This window comes from Calliphora vicina, chromosome 5, assembly GCF_958450345.1.
Source record: "Calliphora vicina chromosome 5, idCalVici1.1, whole genome shotgun sequence".
Classification (NCBI taxonomy): Eukaryota; Metazoa; Arthropoda; class Insecta; order Diptera; family Calliphoridae; genus Calliphora; species Calliphora vicina.
In genome coordinates, this window is record NC_088784.1 from 1,188,450 (window position 1) to 1,207,994 (window position 19,545).

Here is a 19,545-nt window from a genome sequence, read left to right on the forward strand (position 1 = left end):
TGTTGTGGTTGTGCAAAATTTAGCATTTTTGCAAGCGTAAAATATGATAAAGTCAATTACTCTAGTAATTGTGCGGAAGGTAAACATGAATTATCTTAATAAGTAATTCACGTCATCGAAAACCCTTGCGAAAACCATACGTATTATGTATGTTTTTTGTGTTTGGGCAAAAATTCGCATTTTCGCAAGGGTAAAAAACGGTAACGTGAATTACCACAATATTTTATTTACAGACTAATTCTTACTATTTAAGCTTAGATTTTTACTTAATAAATACTATACTCTCTGTGCTTACAAATTTGTAATATGAATAGAAATTTTAAGGAGAATGATATGAAAAATTTAAATTAGGAACAGAAAAAAATTGTCTTCTGAAGATAAGGTCATATACATATATATATTTTTAAAACGGTGTTTTATTTAATATAAATAAACCTTATTTATTAATTGTAAAAAAGTGCTCTATAAAAGATGCGTAGTTAGAGAAATGATCAAATTTGATTGTAGATAAACAAATTTGAACCACTATTATCGTTATTATTTTCTCTAAATATGAATAATACTTATTGAATATCCCTAAAAGTTGTAATGTTAGGTATCTTAATTATTTCTTTATTATATATACTATATAATTCGGTTATTTCAACAGTAATATGTACTTCATTGACTATCTGTTGCTAGAACCGAAAAAAATCTATGGATATTATAAAATAATTCAATTAGCAACAAATTTGGCCATCGAAACGTATCTGAATATTCAGCCTATTTAAATTGTAGTGTAAATTTAAATAAATAGTTGTTACAATTTTTAAACTACTGAACTAGGGTTCCTACACGGGAAAAATTTGTTAATTTTCGAGAAATGTTTGTCGGAAATTTTTGGGAATTTCTTTATAAGTTTTCTTCTAAAAGATACAATCATCCTTATCATGTAAGGCGTAGTCGTTTTACGACAACGACAATTTCGTACTAGATTAAAGAAATTATTCAACCTGTTTCATTAATCTAGAACGAAACTGTCGTCGTAAAACGCCTACGCCTTACATATTTATACCTAAAGCAGGCGTGCCTAACTTACTCACAATTAGCTGTTACTATTTACTATATACACAGCGCCATCTGCTAGAAGTCTCATGAATAATCTAACGGATATAACTAGAACTGTATAACGTTACAGACCATTAAATTCAAATTGATTATTTATTCAATATGAATGAGAACGAAGCGAAATAAAATATACAAAACATGTCTCACTTAGTTAAATAAACCAGATATTATTTCTGTGTCGTGAAGTGCAGTTTTTTAATAATAGATAATTAAAACATGTAAACATGTCAATTCAACAATAAAATATTCCCTGAAGAATTTTGAAGTAAGCAAACGAAACGTTGGGTAAAAAATAAAAATGATCTGATATTTATTCAAATTTGGTAACAAATGATTGACCATAAATGGCCCGTAATATATTAAAATTTAATGAATAACACAAACTAATATTTTAGAAATTGTATATGTATAGTTTTGTTGAAAACTAATTTAGTTTTTTAGCTGCATTGTTGTTCAACCCTAAAAAGAAACACAATTTTCATTATTTTTGATTACGTATTTCAGGGTGCTTTAATTCATCGCAATTTATTTGATTTTTATTTGTTTTTGAAATCGTTAAATTCTCTCTCTCTCATTATTTCTTAAACAAACATAATCACATTTTACCAAAACTTAAAATAATTGTATCTATGCCTTAAAAAATAGTAGTAGTATTTAGTATTTTGGAGAAAGTTATCAGATATTAATTAGTATAATTTCTTGTATGTATTTGAAGTATTCTTCTTAATTTATATCTCTCAATATACTATACTGTATAATATATGTTTGTTTGTATGTATGTATATATATCTATTGGTTATTTATGTATTTAATTTAATTATTTCTTTCTTTTTTTAACCTGATATTGCTAGTAATTATAGTTGTAGACTTATTTCGTTTGTCAAGGAGATGAACAAACACACAGTTTAGTTTAATTAAAAGATTTTGGATGTTGCAATTGTTTGGTTTATAGGTTTTGTATGTTGTTCGTTCGTTCGTCCGTTCGTTCTAAACGAATTAATGTTGTTGAATGGTATTTTATTTTATTTAGTTTAATTTTAAGTTGATGGTTGTTGTAGTTTTGCTGTATTGTTGTGTGTACATATTGTAGTAAATTCAGTATAATAAAAGCATCAGTTTTTATATGTTTTAATAATAATTATTAAATTTTTATTATTTTCTCTAGCTCATTGTTTTCATACCCTACACAAATTCTTTTTGTTTAATATTTTTAGTTATAATTGTTTGTTTGTTTGTATGTTTTTTTAATACTTTAGTTACTTCAATTTTTATTATTTATATAGAATTAATAATTTTGTTCGTTTAGTAGTAGTAATAGTAGTAATTGTTGTTGTAGTGCAACCAAAAACAATAAACAATTTTAAAACAAAAATAAGTTATACAATTTTTTAAATAATATGTAGTAATAATATTAATAATAATAAAAAAATAATGATAAAATCATTGAAACGGAAAACAAGCTACAATATTTGGAAAAGGGTGGTTTCCTACTTAAATGATAAACTAGAAATTAAACTATTAAAATACTAATTTATGTTATAATTCATTTGAAATTAGTAGGGAAATGAAGAGTGGATTTAAGGAAGGAAGTAAGTAAGGTTACAAATTATACAAATTATACAAAGGTGACAATTTTGACATTTCAAAAAAGCTAAAATCAGTTCCTGGGGCAGCACTCATGGAAAGAGAATGTATAATAATTTTTGGTAACTAATTTGTTGTGTGTTAAAGTAAATCACTTTATTTTACATGCTGCAAAAATATAAACAAAAGGCAGTTCCGAAAGAATGAGAGAAGTACAAAACTTGATTATCTTCTGTTTCGTGACACCTCTGTATATTTTGTGGTAAAGTGGTTGAAGAAGAGAAAATGGAATATAAATAAGAAGGATGTAATAAAATTACAAAGAAATTTCAACAAATTTTATTGAAAAATAGTTGTTTAGTTCAGTTTTTTTTTTACAACATCAATTAAGGGTTCTTTTTTATTCATACCTAATTGAATCATTCATTGTTGGTACCACAAAATTGAAATGTATCTTTTTTGTTGCACATCTTAAAGCTATTATTTATTCATTCGGAAAGTATGATTAAGATTAAGTTTAAGATGATTAGTATGATGTAAATATGTTGTGTTGTGTTTGAATGCAAAGGAGTTTGAGATGATCAAAATATGTAGTGTGTATGTGTGTGTGTGGGGGTGTATGTGTCATATACACCCATCACAAGCGAGTCGAAGCGCGCATTTCGCTACGAAAGATCAAACGGTATTTTCATTTGTCCGTTTATCATCATTTCAACAGCGAAATATACTTATATTGCTATTTTACTATTACTTATGGATTAATTATGGATTTGTTAGTTTTATTTTAAATATATTGAAATATTTTTCATATGGCCCGCCCTCATTCATGTGTTTTTTCTTCTTTATTGTTAGTTTTTAATTTCATGCATTTGTTTGTTTGTTTTTTTTTTAAATATTTACAAGAACATATTTTTGTTTAAAAAAAGCCAGCATACTGCATAGGATGACGATGACGACGATGATAGTGATGATCTCGATAAACCTTTTAACCACCAGCGGCTGTCAACAGTTTGTGTATGAGCCGCGGGTATAGTAGAGTTGTGTCATTCGTTCTGGCAGCGTTGTATACAAGTTACTTATCAATTCCATTGGCAGCCGAGACCACGCTTCGCGTATACGAAATATCAAATCGTCTTTACGCGAAAACTTCCGACCGCCATCGAACACCTCTCGTATAAGCCAGCCCCATATGCCCTCCATTATATTCAGATCGTGCGCTACTGTTGGCCATTTTTGAGTTTTAATGCCCTCGGCATTAAGCCACTCTTGGACAGAGGGCAGTGCGTTTGTTGTCCAATTGTGATCTTGGAGGAAAAAGTCGGCGTTACCACCTAATTTGGCTACAATATTAGCTCGTTCCCTTAGAATAGTCTCCACACACGTTTCTGTTTTTAGTTTTGCAGTCGTGACTTCTAAATGAATGGGGCCACCAGCCGTTATCACTAGATATATGTACACAGAGTTGCCGCGGGGTCTTTGGGACAGCGTCCGTTCATAGTTGCGCAAATCGTGAAAATAATAGGAAAAGCCATCAGGCCCGTCCAAGTTGAATTTTCTCTCGTCCTGGAAGACAACACGTCTCCAGTGATCCTCAGTCCAACTCACCTGGGCATTGGCGAATGACAGGCGTTCTGTTTGATGAAATTGTGACAAAACAGGCTCTGTTTTTAATTTCTTTGCTCCGCTAACGGCGCTGGCTCGACCATTGGTTCCGCCACTGCTGTTAACTGATGCGCCTGAGCTGCTGGATCCACTGGCGGGCGTAGTGCGGGCGCTAGCTGTAGTTCCAGGCGGGGATAGGCTGGAACCAGTCGTATTGGACTGCTGAGTGGGAGCGTGACTAGATGCTGTCCCTCCTCCAGTGCTGCTGCTGGCTGCTGAGAAGTTTGAGTTCTGGTTGAGAGCGTGCACGGGCACTGAGTGGCTGTAGCTATGGCTGTGGGCAGTGCTGTGTGAACTGTGGCCGTGAGTGGCATGAGTTGTCGTATGTGCGGGAGTTGACGATGTATGCTGCTGATAGTATGGGTGATGGAAGCTGGCCGCATGTTGATGGTGCTGATGTATTGTTGGCTGTTTCAACTGCAACTGCTTTAGTTGTGTCTGTGACTGAGCTAATAAATGGTGGTGGGCGTGCGCGTGTGCTTGGGCATTAACACCGTTGCTGTTGTTGCTACTGCTGACAACAACAACTCCTGCTTGTTGAGGAGTGACGACACTGTGGCTTGTCGTTACCGCCGTCGGATAAGTAGGCTGTTGATGCTGAGTAGATGATCGCTGTACTTGAACCTGTGATGTTGGAATTGCCGCTGATGATGGAGCTGAGCTTGTGTAATTACCGGGATGCTTGAGATAGTACTGTAACGCCATCAAACTGGCGTCCTCCGTGCTGGAGGTGCCCAAATTCGCCACTTTTGGATCGTATATAAGTTTCCTAAAGTTTTGAATATCGTCCGAACTTAGAAGTAGTGTTTTCATTTGGAATTTTGCTAACGCGAGGTAAAATGTTTAACTATCTTTTCTTATATGTTTCCCGTATTCCCTGTTCTCTCTGGGAAAGCTTGTAACTGTTTGGAATACTATGGTTCAATAAGCGTTCTATAAATGTTCTTATATCAATAGTCTAATGGTACTAATTGCTGTTTAAACTTTAATTTGTTTGGCACAATTTATGCACAGTTGCGTTTCTCTATAAGTTACTTTAGTTATTCTTTATAAAATTTGATTCAGTTACTGTACGACTTATCATCCAAAATCAAAAATGAGAGAGACTACTACAGCTGGCAAGAGAAAACAGTGAAAACGGTTTCTTATTCGCTTGAGAGCCGAAAGAAATACAAATTGTACATTCAATTCGAGTAGGTTCGCTATGATTTCTCTTCGTCAAAGGAACATACACTTCGAGATATGTAACTCATTAAAGCTTCTGTTTTCGCCACATTTTTACTGCTTGTAGATGTTCAGCATAAACTTTTTTGTACGAGAGTGTACAAACCGTGAACAAAGCTAAACTTTGCGTTTGATGGGTATTAACGTTTATTACTACTTTCGTTGTCGGCTCAATTACGTTTCATAAGTGTTGTTTTTATTTCTCTTGAAATGTTTGCATTTTCCTATAGCGCAAACATGAAATACATACAGCAAGGAGAAAGAACAGCAAATATCGCAATATGAGTATACTCTGCTGAGCTGCTTGACATGAAAATGCGATGGATAGGTGGTGACAGGTTGGCTAAATGTTTTAGTAGTTTTTTTTTGTTTACGCAGTTTTACGTATTTAATATTCTGCCGTTTATGTATCCACTAAAGCAGATGTTTGTAATCCGATGTGAGCGATTTCTTTGTTTTTGTCGTCGTCACATTCGTCGTCTTTCAAGCGGTAATCATCAGTGTATCTGCAAATGTTCGATGAGTTCTATAAAGACGATAGAACTAACAAAAGTCTGCTGCTGATCCTTTTCCAATTAATGATTGTTGATAACTAAAATGAGTTTGAAATTTAAAGAAAATCTAAATTAATGTCTTATTTTTTAAAATGTTTACATGCTTAAAGTTTTTGAAGAAAAATTAGGATGAGGTAATCACTAAATGTCCTAATCGAATTATAAATAAATTTTAATGTATAAGATTGCACTACCACAAATCAAAATCATGATCTTCGTGGTAATTCCTAATAGAATGGAAAGAAGTTTTTGCAAACGTAGTTTCTACATAATATTTCATATTATCGTATGTATGATTGTTGTATGCACACACGTACATATTATGAAGATAGATATTTTTGTAAATAAACACATATTCATACAATGTAATATACACTCATGTTCGTATGTATGAGATATGTATAAAAGTATGTACATAAAGTTGCTTTGTTTGAATTTTGGTCTTCTCATCAAACAGATGTTTATTTCTTATATCAAAATCGATAGTAGAGGGTTTGAAATTTTTCACAACTTTGAAGAGTTATTTAGTAATTTTTTAAAGAATTTGGATAATTATACTTTTTTATACCTACAGATATGTACATACATTTGGAATTATAAATCAATTTCTTCTTTATGTAGGTATCTTTAGATTAGTTATTTTTTTTTTCAATAGTTGTCGATTTCTTACAAAAGGATATTAAATGAAGCATTGTAGATATTACATATCTGTATGTTGTACAATATATGGAATCGATATATGCATTAAAAATATAAATAAAATAAAAGCTATCACACTTTAAGTTTGTAAAATTCCAATTGACTATAGTAGAAAGGAAATTTTGTAATGATTTTAAAAAAGGATATGCACTTAAATTTGATATTGAGAGAGTATGTTTTATAAACACATACATATTTACATGAACATTTGTATGTACATATGTTTTTTTTTTTTGTAAAACACTTCGTATATGAAGTATATACACATCGTAGGTATATTGTCCATTGTAGACACATACACATATGTATATTATATACCTGAAAGTATGAGTATGTGATTACTATATACATACATACATATAATGCACACATTTTAAATGCATTTTATGGAATATCAATTTTTGTCTGCACTTTAAAGTTGAAATGTATGTATCTACCTACATATGTATGTATGTACATAGAAATTAATATTCATTACATACTTACAAATTATCAGTAATATTTTTGTTGTGAATAAATCGAAATATTTTATTCACTAAGAGGACCAACAAAAAAATTCCACTGTATTTAAATTAAAAATAAAGAAATTTCAATTGTGATTCAACACTTTACAGATATATTTTTTACTCACAATATTAAAAGCTGCCCCACTGTATATTATTTTTACACACACTTATACGCCAACCTTATGAAGCCAGCCGTCGATAAATGAAAGAAAAAAGTGATCACTCATAAATACATATTTTTTATTTTCTTGAGGCTCACTCAGACTTATTAGAAATAAATTTTGTTGAAATTGTTATAGGAGATTTTCAAGTGGATCTAATAGATATTTATTTATTTGACTCTATCACTTTATTATTTTTGCAGAAAATTCGTTATTGACTTTTTGTGAAATTTAATCTTTTGTTCAAACGATTTGTTACAGCGATTACGCCATTTTGAGTTGCAAGTTGTGTTCGTGAAACGTGTTTTTTAATTTTTACTTTATTTGTTCCGTTCAATTTCAGTGTACTAATGCCGAGAATGATTTCTATATTACTTTTGTTAATAATTCAATTTATTTTAAAACGCATATATTTATTTAATATTTCTGAAGAAAATTTAATTAAAAAAACTTCACACGAACGACAAGGAAAAAACAGGGCGAGCCAACAAAACTTTTCGTTTGTGCAGCCTCTTTTCAAAATGAACACTCACAGGGGTATGATAACACAGTCAAAAAACAGAGTTTCATTCTTGAATGCCTTGTCATTGTAACAGGGATCCAAAATATTTTTTTTTATTAATAATTTTTTTTCATATTACTATTATTTATTTTTTTTAATCGTTCTTATTTTATAATATTCTAGTTTTTTATTTAATTGTTAATTTTAAACGTAATTTAATTTTCCTTTTTTGAAAAGTTTAAAAAATTCTTTTATTTTTTACTCCTGTGTCAGTCAATCAAGTTTTACGGCGGCAACTGGCGGTGTGTAATTTTTATTGCGAAGATCGATTTGGCTGCCTGTGCAGCAAACTAATAAATATACTTTTATATAAAATATATTTATTTATTTATATTAAGAAAGACCTTATAAAATTTAAACATAGGATGACACATAATCATTAATTTTTTTTCTAATTCAACAACCAACGTTTAAATAGGAGTAACAAAAGCCATTGCCTACTTTTAGGATGACAATTGCAATGACCTTGAAAAATTTGACATAACGGTATTTGTGGTGAATTTCATAAATTCACCACGATTTTTTATTCACCACTATTTTTTATTTATTTATTTATTTATTTAATTTCACGTAACATATGAAGCCTCTGTAGGCCAATAAAATATATATTAATTACAAAGAATAATAGTGTTTAATTATAATATTTACTTAAATTTATATAAAAAATCAAAAACTTGTACAAATTCCAGCCTGCTAATAAAAGATTAATTTAAAAAAAATACCAAACAATATGGGGGATGATTTATTTTTCTTTCCCCACCCGTCCGTCCATCGTCGTTCTCCGTCGTCCGTCCGTTGCGCTGCGTCGGTCGTCGTCTCCTTGCGCGCTGCTGCCGCCGCCAGCCACATTTTTTTTTCCTAGGAAGAAAGAAGACGACGGGTCCGCTATTTTTTATGCGAACTTTAAAAAAAAATAATATGGGAATCACTAAAAAGTGCTGCCAAATTTTAAAAAATTTCGTTCGTTTTGTCATCACTAAAAAAGTGCTGCAAAATTTAACTGGCACAAGCAGAATTGTTTTTTTCGTATTTACTAAAAATTATTATTAAAATTTTAGTACTCTTTTCATGCTGAGAATGTCAAATAAAAGCAAGACAAAATAAACAAAATAAAAACAAATTCCCCAAAAAGTGTTTTTCTGAAACGGTGAAATTTTTGCATATTCTAAAAGATGTGGATGGAATAAAAAAATATGTATGTTTCTTTCTACATACTACTCAGAAATCCTGAAATCGTCCTTTTATCTTGGGAAAATATAAAAATAATCTCCCAATATAACATTTTTCTTGGGACATAAAATCCCAATCAGTGGTTGGTGTTCTTGTTGATTCGAAATTAGAAAATGAATAATAAAAAAACATCTGAATTTATTAAATTTAGATGAATACAAGATGTAATTGGGATATACTCTTGTAACCACAAAGCGTTGTTGCAGCCTGAGCATATCATCTTGTTTGTAGTTTTGAACTGGGATCTGGTCCAATAAAAAAAAAAAATATTTGGACCCTTGATATAAAAAAACTGGATTAGGGTGGGTTGAAAATTTAATTTTCAATCCTAATATCTCCTATGCTATAAGAGATATTGATAGCTACGATAGTGCTTGGTGATGAGATTCTTTATATGTATTTTTTTTTAAATCGCAACCCAAAAGAAGAAATACCTATATAATCGTTTTAAAATTTAACATACCCGAGGTGTCCTACTTCGGGATCCCCTGGCCGCGCCTCTGGTGGGTCCATGAGATCAAAACTCAAACCCAGAACTCGACATGAATTCCTCTTTGCGCATGTCAAATCGGACTAAGCGTTTAGAAGTTACAGATTTATTTCCCTCCATTTTTTTTCTATACCACTGTGCGGGCGTCCTCAAACTTTTAAAATTTAAACAATCGAAGGAACTGGAAGAAGACCTTCAACGAAGATCTGATGGAAATATTTTTGGTCATAAATTGAGATAATGACAACATAGCGTGTATATAGGTATATAATTTATTAATTTTGTTGCATTTGTAAAAAAATTTGCAAACTATCTGTTAAGGAGTTATTACCTGTGACTTTAATTAATATTACTGTATATAAGAGTAATTTTCTCCCATCAATATCATTGAACAGTGGTGCTTCAAAATACTTTTCATACCTATAATATTAATTGGTGCTATTTATTAACAATAGCGGTATTCACATTGTAAAGTACTTAGCCTAGTAAAAAAGCAATATTTATTGACAAACATTTCAATTTACTACATTACCAGGACTAGTACTCTACATTGTGAATACCGATATTGTGATTTAAAAACTACATTTTGAATCTATGAGTTTTGGAAAATCTTGATATATCTACCTATAGGTCTGTCACTGAATTCCATTCCGATAGAAAGTGGAATTAATTCCGCATTTCGCCTCTTCAGAAAAAGTAAATTTCGTTCGGATGAAACCACTTTCAATTTTCAAAGTGGAACTGATATTTCTTTGTAATTGTTTTTCTAAAATTTTTAATCCATTCCTGTACCAAAAACTTCACTTTTATTTTAATACAAAAAACACTGTCAAATTAAAATCAGAAATAATCAGCCCAATTATGAATAAAAATTCCCCGGGAGTTTTTTCCCATTTTTCCTACTAAAATTCAATGGGAAAAATACCCCGGGTAAATTTTTATTCATAATTGGGCTGAATATTTTTGGAATTAATTACACAGAATCTGAAGAACCAACCAACGAAATCGATCGGAATTAAAACAACTTAATTGAAACCATTCCGAAGAAAATCTGTGACAGACAGGCCTGATAAATTTCCAGAGTAGAAAGAAAATTTCTGTCCCGTTCTACATAAATTTGTTCATGTGAAATGCAAATTTTGTATAAGCTTAATTATTAAATTGTGTATATTATACATATGAACATTTATCAAATTTTATAAGTATTCCAAATTTCAAATTTACAGGCGTCGGGGAGTTTCAGAAAGCACTATAAGATAATATAAAAAAAAAATCTGACAAATATTTCTTTTTTTCAGTATTTTTATTCATTGATACAGATTTTAATAAATTACGGGAAGGTTCAACGTATTTTTTGTTATCAAAAGGAAATTGATAGTTCCCGCAAAATAAGTTTGTTATATTAACTAAAATACAATAAAATGATGAAACAAACTGCTTAGTCAGTTGGATTCTGAATGACAATTAAAATAAAGTCCTTATCAGGAGCAACCATTATTTCATGCTTCTTTGAACGAACTCTTAAAAATGTTAAATCATTTGATGGATCCAGGTCCCGTACAACACTTCGTGCTTTATCAGCCAGTTGGCTCATTAAACCGGCATATTGCACTGTTGTAGTGTTATCAAGGGTTGATTTAACTGGAATGCCTAGAAGAAAAAAACTCTTTATTACAAATTGCAAATGAAAACTAAACTAGGGTAATTAATGTTCATTCAGACTTGTAAATTATATTGTTGGATTTTCTTTATTTGTAATAAATACATTCCCCAAACGTTCTCAAAAAATTCCAATTTTAAAGAAACAACAAAATTATACACTTACCTTCGTTGTTGACCACTATAGTGCCGACAACACCTTTATGTGATTGGATGCGTTTTAGAATTTCTTCAACTTCTTGAGACTAAAATGAAATAGTTAGAATTAAGATTTTGTAAGCAATATTAAATAATTAATATTTTCCCACCATTATTTTGGATATTGATTTTAATTTTTCTGAAATTGAGAGAAACAAAAAAAACTTATTTATTACTAATAAATATGAGGAGTGTCAGCTGGATTTTTTACATTTGCTTTGTTGTTAGTCGTCGTCATAGGGTAAAGACATCGACAGAGATGAAACTCGATTGTCAAAACACTACACCTGCTGTCAAAAAGCCTAGTTTGCGAGACAAGATTAGTTTCAAAAAACTAATAAATATGACTTGTATGTGCGAAAAGACAGTATTTTTCAACTTAACTAAATTAACTTTCCTTTCTCTAACTCTCTATGGTTGTCTTTCGTCATCGACCAAATAAACACAATTGCAAAAATAGTATCATTGTATATACCACAATACTAATCCACATAAATACAACTTGAAAAGATAATGCTGTTTAAGTACAAGAATATACAGCTCTGTGAATGGCAATGCAGGATATAGGTAATGCCGTGTACTTTCCCGAGTAACGGTAAATGAATGCTATGAATAAAATTGTATTTTCTATTTCACCACTTTAAGAAATAAATGATTAAATGATAATAAATAGAATACACAATAATGCACCATGTAAAAAACACCGCGTTTTTTGTTTTTCCAAAGTTTCGCGAACCAATCAAAATTTGCAATTTTTTCTACGAACACAAAAAATAGTGCTGCGAAACGAATCGATTTAAAATAAACCACTTTCTAACACTTTTTTGGATAATAGACCAGGTACAATGGAATTATTTTCTACCAGAAAAGTACGAATTGGAAATTACTGTCCTACTCTTGGCAACCCTGTTCTGATTTTATATATTTATGTTTTTCTCTTTCTTAGTGAGTGAGCAATTCGAGAAGAAAGAAGACGGTATTGAAAAGTGCACGCGAAATTTTTTTCAAGTAAAAAATTAGCAAAAAAATATATATCTTTTCATAAAATAAATATATAAATTACAAAATATAATTTGCAGAAAGAAAAGGCAATAATGTTTCCATCAATTTGAGCAAAATTATGTTAATAATAAGTAAAATAAGAAAAAAAATAAAGTTAATAAGTGAAAAATATCAAGTGTGAGAGTGTGTGGTTGGTTATTTAGTGTGTTTGTTGTTTGTGTAGTGAAAAAAAAAAAATAAAAAGTTGGTTGTTGTTTTACTGGTGCTGCGCTGCAACTGCGACATTGTCTGTTAAGAAAAAATAGTCCGTTTTTTTATAAACAGGTAAAATAAATAACAATAAAACAAAAAATACACACGACTTATTTCTGTTGTGGCAGATATACTGAAATAAAACTGATAACAGGTTAATTAAAATGTATCCATCCATCCATATGTGCAAACTGTAATAATAAGCGTAGAAAAGGAAGAAAGAAAAATACTATTTTTTTTATCTTCAATATTTAAAAGAAATTAATTGTTAGAACTGCATATTTTTTTCAATCAAAAAGCAGTCCACTCCCCACTAATAGGTACTCTCTGATTCGGCGAAGTAATACGTGCGCACTCCTTTCGAACTTCGACCTAAAAGAAACATTAGTTTAGGGTTGCCAGATACAGTTCTCAGTGGAAGGTTAAAACTCTAGTTTATGGGAGCCACTCCTGATCATCACAAAATTTTACACCACAAATTCCCCCAGATGAATTATAATAAATGAACTTAATTAAGCCTAATTAAAAATTTTACATTTAAAAATTGTGTGCCAATAAGGTGAACTTCCGAAAATCACTTTAACGGGCATAAATCTCGGAACAAATAAAGATCGATCCTAGTAACAGTTTATACCTATTTTCATATTTTTTTTCTGTTAATTCATATCTTGTATATAGCCGGCCTATGGCCGTGCGAAGGTACTTATAACTCTGGGTTGTATCGAACATCGGCTTCGCTAAAATCACTTTCTCTTATCAGAATTTTCTGAAGTACTGTCATATAAATTCAAAAAGGAATTTTTGGTTCTCAATGATAATAAACTGAACCATATTATTTATCATATAAAAGCTATTTTGAATCACTATTCAATGATATCAATAATGATCAGATCATTTTCTAAATATATGAGTAATTAAGTTTCTACATATAGCTCTAAATTTTAGAGTCTAAAACTAAGAGAGAGCAGCCAAAAGCGTGGTTTTCAAAATTTATTTAAAAACTAGACGACCCGGTAGCTATTTACTAATGTTAGTTATTCAAGTTTATCCGAAAAATGTCTCTTATTAAGAAAAGTGAGAAGTGAAAAAAAGGAAATACCTATATTAAAAACCAAAATTTCCGAATTTTTGATTTTTTTCTTTTCAAATGAAAATTTCGAATCGAATAAAAAAAAATGAGCCAAATCGCTCCAGAAGTTCTCACGTGATGCAATTACATACATGGACCATTTCATATTTGTATATATAGAAGATGTCACCTGCATTTGACTACTTCTTTTCCAATGTGTCCCTTATTCTCGAAGATATCGGTATATATGAGGTATTCTAGGTTTCTTAATTTTAGTTTAGATATAAAATTGTAATCAATACTATGTTTTGATTTTGATTTACTTTAGTCTTAAATATTATTAATAATAACAGATATTGTTATTATTGTTCTATATGAGTAAAGAAAGTTATAAAAATTTGGATACCCTAATACATAGTTTATATGTTGGTTTTGTTTACAGTTTAAAAAGCTTTCAAAGCCTTAAATTTACAATATTTTCACGCTACCATGATTTTTTATACTCACTGGTGCACAAATTTACAACATACTTATAAATACATACAGTGGTGGTCATATATTTAAAACATTCAATGTATCAGTAAACAACCAATTTTATTTTCCAATTTAATAAAGGAAAGATATTTTTTTTATTTTATAAATCCAAAGGTAAGAACAATAATTTATATACAACTACTAGTTGAAAGCCCCGGCTCCGCCCGGTAGCATTTACAATTGTTAGTTCTACAAGTTTCCCCAACTCACATACACCTGCCTGTTCTTATTTGTTTGCAAATATCTAAATTTGAACAGCATACTGAATTTTTGAAATTTTTTTCTTTACAAACCATCTCCTGAAAATTTCGAATCGAATAAAAAAATTAGCCAAATCGCTTCAACCGTTCTCACGTGATGCCATTACATACATGGATCATTTCATTTTTATATATGTATATAGAACATACATATATAAAGAATATCACTGAATACCAAAATTTTAGACAATTGGCAAATTGGAATGCCAAGGTCTATTGTAAATATCATCTATTTAACTTACTATTATTAGGAATTAGAATATGGGGAAGCCAAATTCATATTTTTATTATTTGTAAATTAGACAATAAAGATTGTTGATGGTTGTTGAATATAATTTTAATATGTAATAAAAAATGATGTGATTGATCTATAAAATTTAGAATACTTTATGTTTATTACAATTAAATTAGAAAAATGTGTCACTGTATGATTTATATTTCCTAATTTAGCGATAACAAACGACCCCTAGGTTATTTGCAAACATTGTAACATGCTTCTTAAACATTCTTTAGGAAAATATCCTGAAAATTTGTTGCACTTGTTTTGACAGGCTGCTTTAATATATGGAAAAAATACTATTTTTCAATCCCCAAAAAAGTATTCTAGCAAATAACTAGCCATATTGTATTTCTCGCGTAATATATTTCTAATGAATTACGATTATATGCAATTAATATTTGTTTAATTTCAAACTGAATAGAATTAACAGATTTGTTTAACTACCTTCACAGATGGCAACTATTTACTCGAATCCACAATTTTAGCACAAATCTGTTTGGCATTGTTTACTCTTACAAGTATTTCATGAGATTAAACAGTATAAATTAAAATAAAACTAAGTACCAACGAAAATTTGTATAGTGTACGACTTACAAATATTTCCCCTTTGAGGTGGTCGTACCTTGACAGTTAAAATAATAGAAGTTTTTGGACAGAATGCATATTGAGCTAAGTGAACAAAATATATAGATATACAATCATTTGATAATCATGGGATAATTATTACTATTCTTTCTTATAAGACACACGAAAAAATGCATTTTAAAATAGGGAGTTCAATCCTGACATTATTTATATTCGCATACAATACATATTGAAATATGTAACAAACAGCCTATTATAAATATGTATTTACATAACAACTATTGAAATGATAGTTACATATCTATCTATCTATTATCCATTCATCCACCTTGTTTCTCCATTTAATTGTTGTTGTTATTGTTGTGCTGCTGTGCTGATATCGATCGCTTGTCGTTCAGCTTTAGCTTTAAATAGTCTCATTTTATTTAATTCTAAAATTGGCGTTTACTATAAATGATGTCACCGTCTATTTTGATTTGTTTTCCTTCTGTTTAGTCAAAAAATTAAAAACAAAATGTTTCAAGTGTGATGATGTTTGTATATTTGCATATTATTATTATTATTTTTTTATATTTATAATAAATAAATATAAAACGCATACATATTCGTACATAGAAATGTACATACATATAAAAAAATAATAATACGATAATTGTTTTCATTAAGTATTAAACTAAAATATACTTCTACTAAAATACATATTGTACCTCATTTAGTATTATAATGGTTGAGTGGAGCAATAAGTTGTATTTGAGAATGATAATACGCATTCCTAAAGAATTTTAATTAAAATCCAGAGTGTAAAAAGGTGAACATTAACAAAAATATCACAATAACAACCAACAAACAAAAAGTGAATTTGTTTATTTTTAAATTTATTTCTCAACATTATCTTTACCATAATGTGAATTCGAAATAAAATTCCCTAAATTAGAGGCGTAAAAAAGAGTACATACGTATATTGTTTTAAAATATGTATGTACATTAGGCTGGGTCGATTTTTTTCATAAAAAATCGTATATCAGAAACGCATTCTACGGAAAATTCTAAGAAATTTTCCCCAAGAAACCATAGGTCTAAAATCAAATCCTATCTTGCGTATTTCGACTTCGATAAGTATTGAATTTTAAATCGAAAAATATTTAAAAAAAATTGTAATAGTATTAGCATCAAAGGTCAAAATAATAGCATCACGACATCATCATCGATTCAAAGAATACATATTTTGGAAAAATACTAATTTTGAAAAATCCGGGGTTTCTTGGTATGACCCATAGAACAAAATTGGCAATGCGCCTTTGTCTCAAAAAATTTGATTAAGTTAGAAAGAAATTGATCGATTAAAATAAAAAAAAATTAACAAGGATAAATTTGAATTTAGTTACAATTGTTATGGCTTGTAATTTTTGGAATACCCACAAAGATTCCAAAATGTTAAATTTATTTATAAAAATCGTATGCTACATACATATTGTTACGTTTTAACCTTTTCAAAACGCTAGTTTATTTCCTTTAAATAAACCGGATACTTTTGATTGCAAATAAAAGCCGTTTAGTAGTTTACAAATTGTAACAACTCTTTATTTATTTAAAATGTACAACAACCATAGAATTAAATAGCCACTAAATGTTTTTTATACAGGTTTATAAATTCTCAGAATTACAGACACAATTTATAATGTACACGAATTTACTTGAAAAACACAACACACTTTAAGGCACTCAGATGATGTTTATTCGAAAAGCGTCTCTGATCAACTCACTAACGACTGCAACCTCTGCTACAATTTTAACACTGCCATCTGCACTCTAGATTTCTCTTTAACTGTCTAGAGGTTTCTAATACATACTGTGGTGTACTATCTACAATGTTCTTTAACTGAATATTCGAAATCGAATACAGCGTTACCAACTTACGATCAAATCAACTGAAAGCTTTTATTTAATAATGCCCACAGATATGTTACAGTTTTACAGCACTGTTATTTGAAAGCATATAATGTTAAAATCGTTATATTTGAATTCAAGTACAATTTCGTAACAATATATAATTTCATTCCTCATTCCTTAAATTTTTTGTTTTCTTTCACTATCTTTGTAACATTTAGCCATCTATATTTAATAAAATTCAGTCACGACATTGACCTTTTAGTTTGAAAATCATATTTATATCAATTTATCAATCCGTAGATAATTTCTAAGGTCATAATTTCTTTTATTTATATCTGAGCATTGAATGTTATAGAAGGAAATCCACGATCAACCCATAATTTTATATCTGTGTTTTATTCATCATATCGTTTATTTTTGGTGGCTCTTGGATGGCTACTTTGGAAATTTTACCTTTGATAGAGGATATTTTATTGTTATTGGTTATTGGCTTTTCTAGAATTTAAATAATTAAAATTTAGTTTTCGTAATTGCTTTAAGGTTCTACGGTGCTATTATTTTGACCGGCTCTGAATGTAAATTAAGGTGGTCCATAAAAAATATATTTGCTTAGGATGAATATTATTTTGTTCTTTAACTAAGTCAATCGTATAACGAAAACCGCTGCCAGGAATCGACTAAAATTTGCAAAATTTGGTATACAATTGTACTTTCTTTGATTTCTTTTAAAACGTTGCCTTCTAACGTGAAAATAAAACTTATTTTCTTGAGAAAATGTTTTTACTAAAACAGTTAATAATTATCCTTACGTACAAAAAAATTGGACAAAATGTCATACAATAATTGCCTATGATCAATAAGAATATAAACAAGTCAGAGAGCTATATTCGGTTGTGCCGAATCTTATATACCCTTCACCAAATTATACTTAAAAATATTTTTATTTAAACAAAATCAAAATTTTTATTTTAACAAAATTTTTTTAAAAAAATTTTTTTTCCAAATTGTTTTTTAATTTTTTTTAAAAAAAGTTTTTTCAAAATTTTTTTTTTAATTTCTTTAATTAAGAAAAAGAATTGATGACAAAAAAAAATGTTTGATGAAAAAAGAATTTTGACCCATTGTATGTCCAAATTACTATGGTCTTATATACGTCGTTGCAAAGGTCTTTGAAATATCAATCATTAGATATCCATATTGTCTATATTAATGACTTAGTTATCCAGATATAGGTCAAAAATCGAGGTTGTCCTAGTTTTTTTCCTTATATCTCAGCCATTTGTGGACCGATTTTCTCGATTTTAAATAGCGATATTGATGTATGAATCGTGTATGTAAGTTATTTGGGGGCTTCGGAAAGTTGATTTCAACACACAGACGGACAGACGGACATGGTTATATCGATTCCGCTATCTATAACGTTCCAGAATATATATACTTTATGGGGTCGCAAATGAAAAATGTGGAAATTACAAACGGAATGACAAACTTATATATACCCTTGTCACTCATGGTGAAGGTTATAAAAACAGCAGATGTGAACAATTGGATGCCATTTTGAGCAAAATCAGTGCTGTTGGAAGTCGTTGCATTTTTTATGCTCGCAACTGTGTGTATAACCTTCTCCATAATACGTAAAAAAAACGTATTAGTTGAAAATAAAAATATTTTTTCCCGAAATTGGCCCATTGTGGATCCCAATTTTTAGGCCGTTCTTTTTATAACAATTGTCAAACGTACTTTCCCGAGAAAAACGGTTGATTCTTTCAGATGTCGCTGGACCGACAGTAATTGGCCAAGTGAGATTCGGGCGTTTCGGAGCATAGATTCAATTATCGTGAGAACGAATATTTCAGCTTCCGAAAATCACTTTAACTAGGATTTATCATTTAAAAAAGTTAGTATCCACATAAAATTCAACAGAAATAAATCACACTACCTAATTTCAAGGCAATCGGTCCATAATTAGTATAGCTCCTATTAAGGCCAACTTCCGAAAATCATTCACTAAAATAAATGATTAAAATTAAAATAATG

The 19,545-nt window shown here is 29.8% G+C and overlaps 3 protein-coding genes across 5 annotated transcripts in view; 1 reads left to right on the plus strand and 2 right to left on the minus strand.

Annotated features, from left to right (window-relative positions):
- Positions 1-1,582: 1,582 nt before the first annotated feature.
- Positions 1,583-8,008, minus strand: LOC135959609 (uncharacterized). The gene is made up of 2 exons (XM_065510589.1): positions 7,462-8,008; positions 1,583-6,169 (listed from the first exon to the last, which is right to left on the minus strand). Exon 2 carries the CDS (start codon positions 5,164-5,166, stop codon positions 3,694-3,696), a length of 1,473 nt encoding a protein of 490 aa, XP_065366661.1. The 5' UTR covers positions 5,167-6,169; positions 7,462-8,008; the 3' UTR covers positions 1,583-3,693.
- Positions 8,009-11,063: 3,055 nt separating this feature from the next.
- robl (roadblock) lies at positions 11,064-11,965 on the minus strand. Of its 2 annotated transcripts, XM_065511584.1 has the most exons (4): positions 11,848-11,962; positions 11,747-11,775; positions 11,605-11,683; positions 11,064-11,429 (listed from the first exon to the last, which is right to left on the minus strand). In XM_065511584.1, the coding sequence occupies exons 2-4, from the start codon at positions 11,747-11,749 to the stop codon at positions 11,218-11,220; spliced, it is 294 nt and encodes a 97-aa protein (XP_065367656.1). In that variant the 5' UTR covers positions 11,750-11,775; positions 11,848-11,962; the 3' UTR covers positions 11,064-11,217. The 2 variants fall into 2 exon arrangements, with proteins under 2 accessions (XP_065367656.1, XP_065367655.1); XM_065511583.1 differs by having other exon boundaries at positions 11,747-11,965.
- A 632-nt stretch (positions 11,966-12,597) lies between these two features.
- The window catches only part of Dyb (Dystrobrevin), a 28,773-nt gene continuing 21,825 nt past the window's right edge, over positions 12,598-19,545 (plus strand). For both annotated transcript variants that reach the window (XM_065511190.1, XM_065511191.1), the window contains exon 1: positions 12,598-12,962. The gene's annotated coding sequence lies outside the window, so the exon portion shown is untranslated. The remainder of the gene's footprint in view (positions 12,963-19,545) is intronic.

Coding starts and splice junctions, on each gene's coding strand:
- LOC135959609 (XM_065510589.1), bottom strand. CDS start 5,166: ATGAAAACACTACTTCTAAGTTCGGACGATATTCAAAACTTTAGGAAA.
- robl (XM_065511583.1), bottom strand. Junction 11,430..11,604: donor TATAGTGGTCAACAACGAAG/GTAAGTGTATAA, acceptor TTTTTCTTCTAG/GCATTCCAGTTAAATCAACC.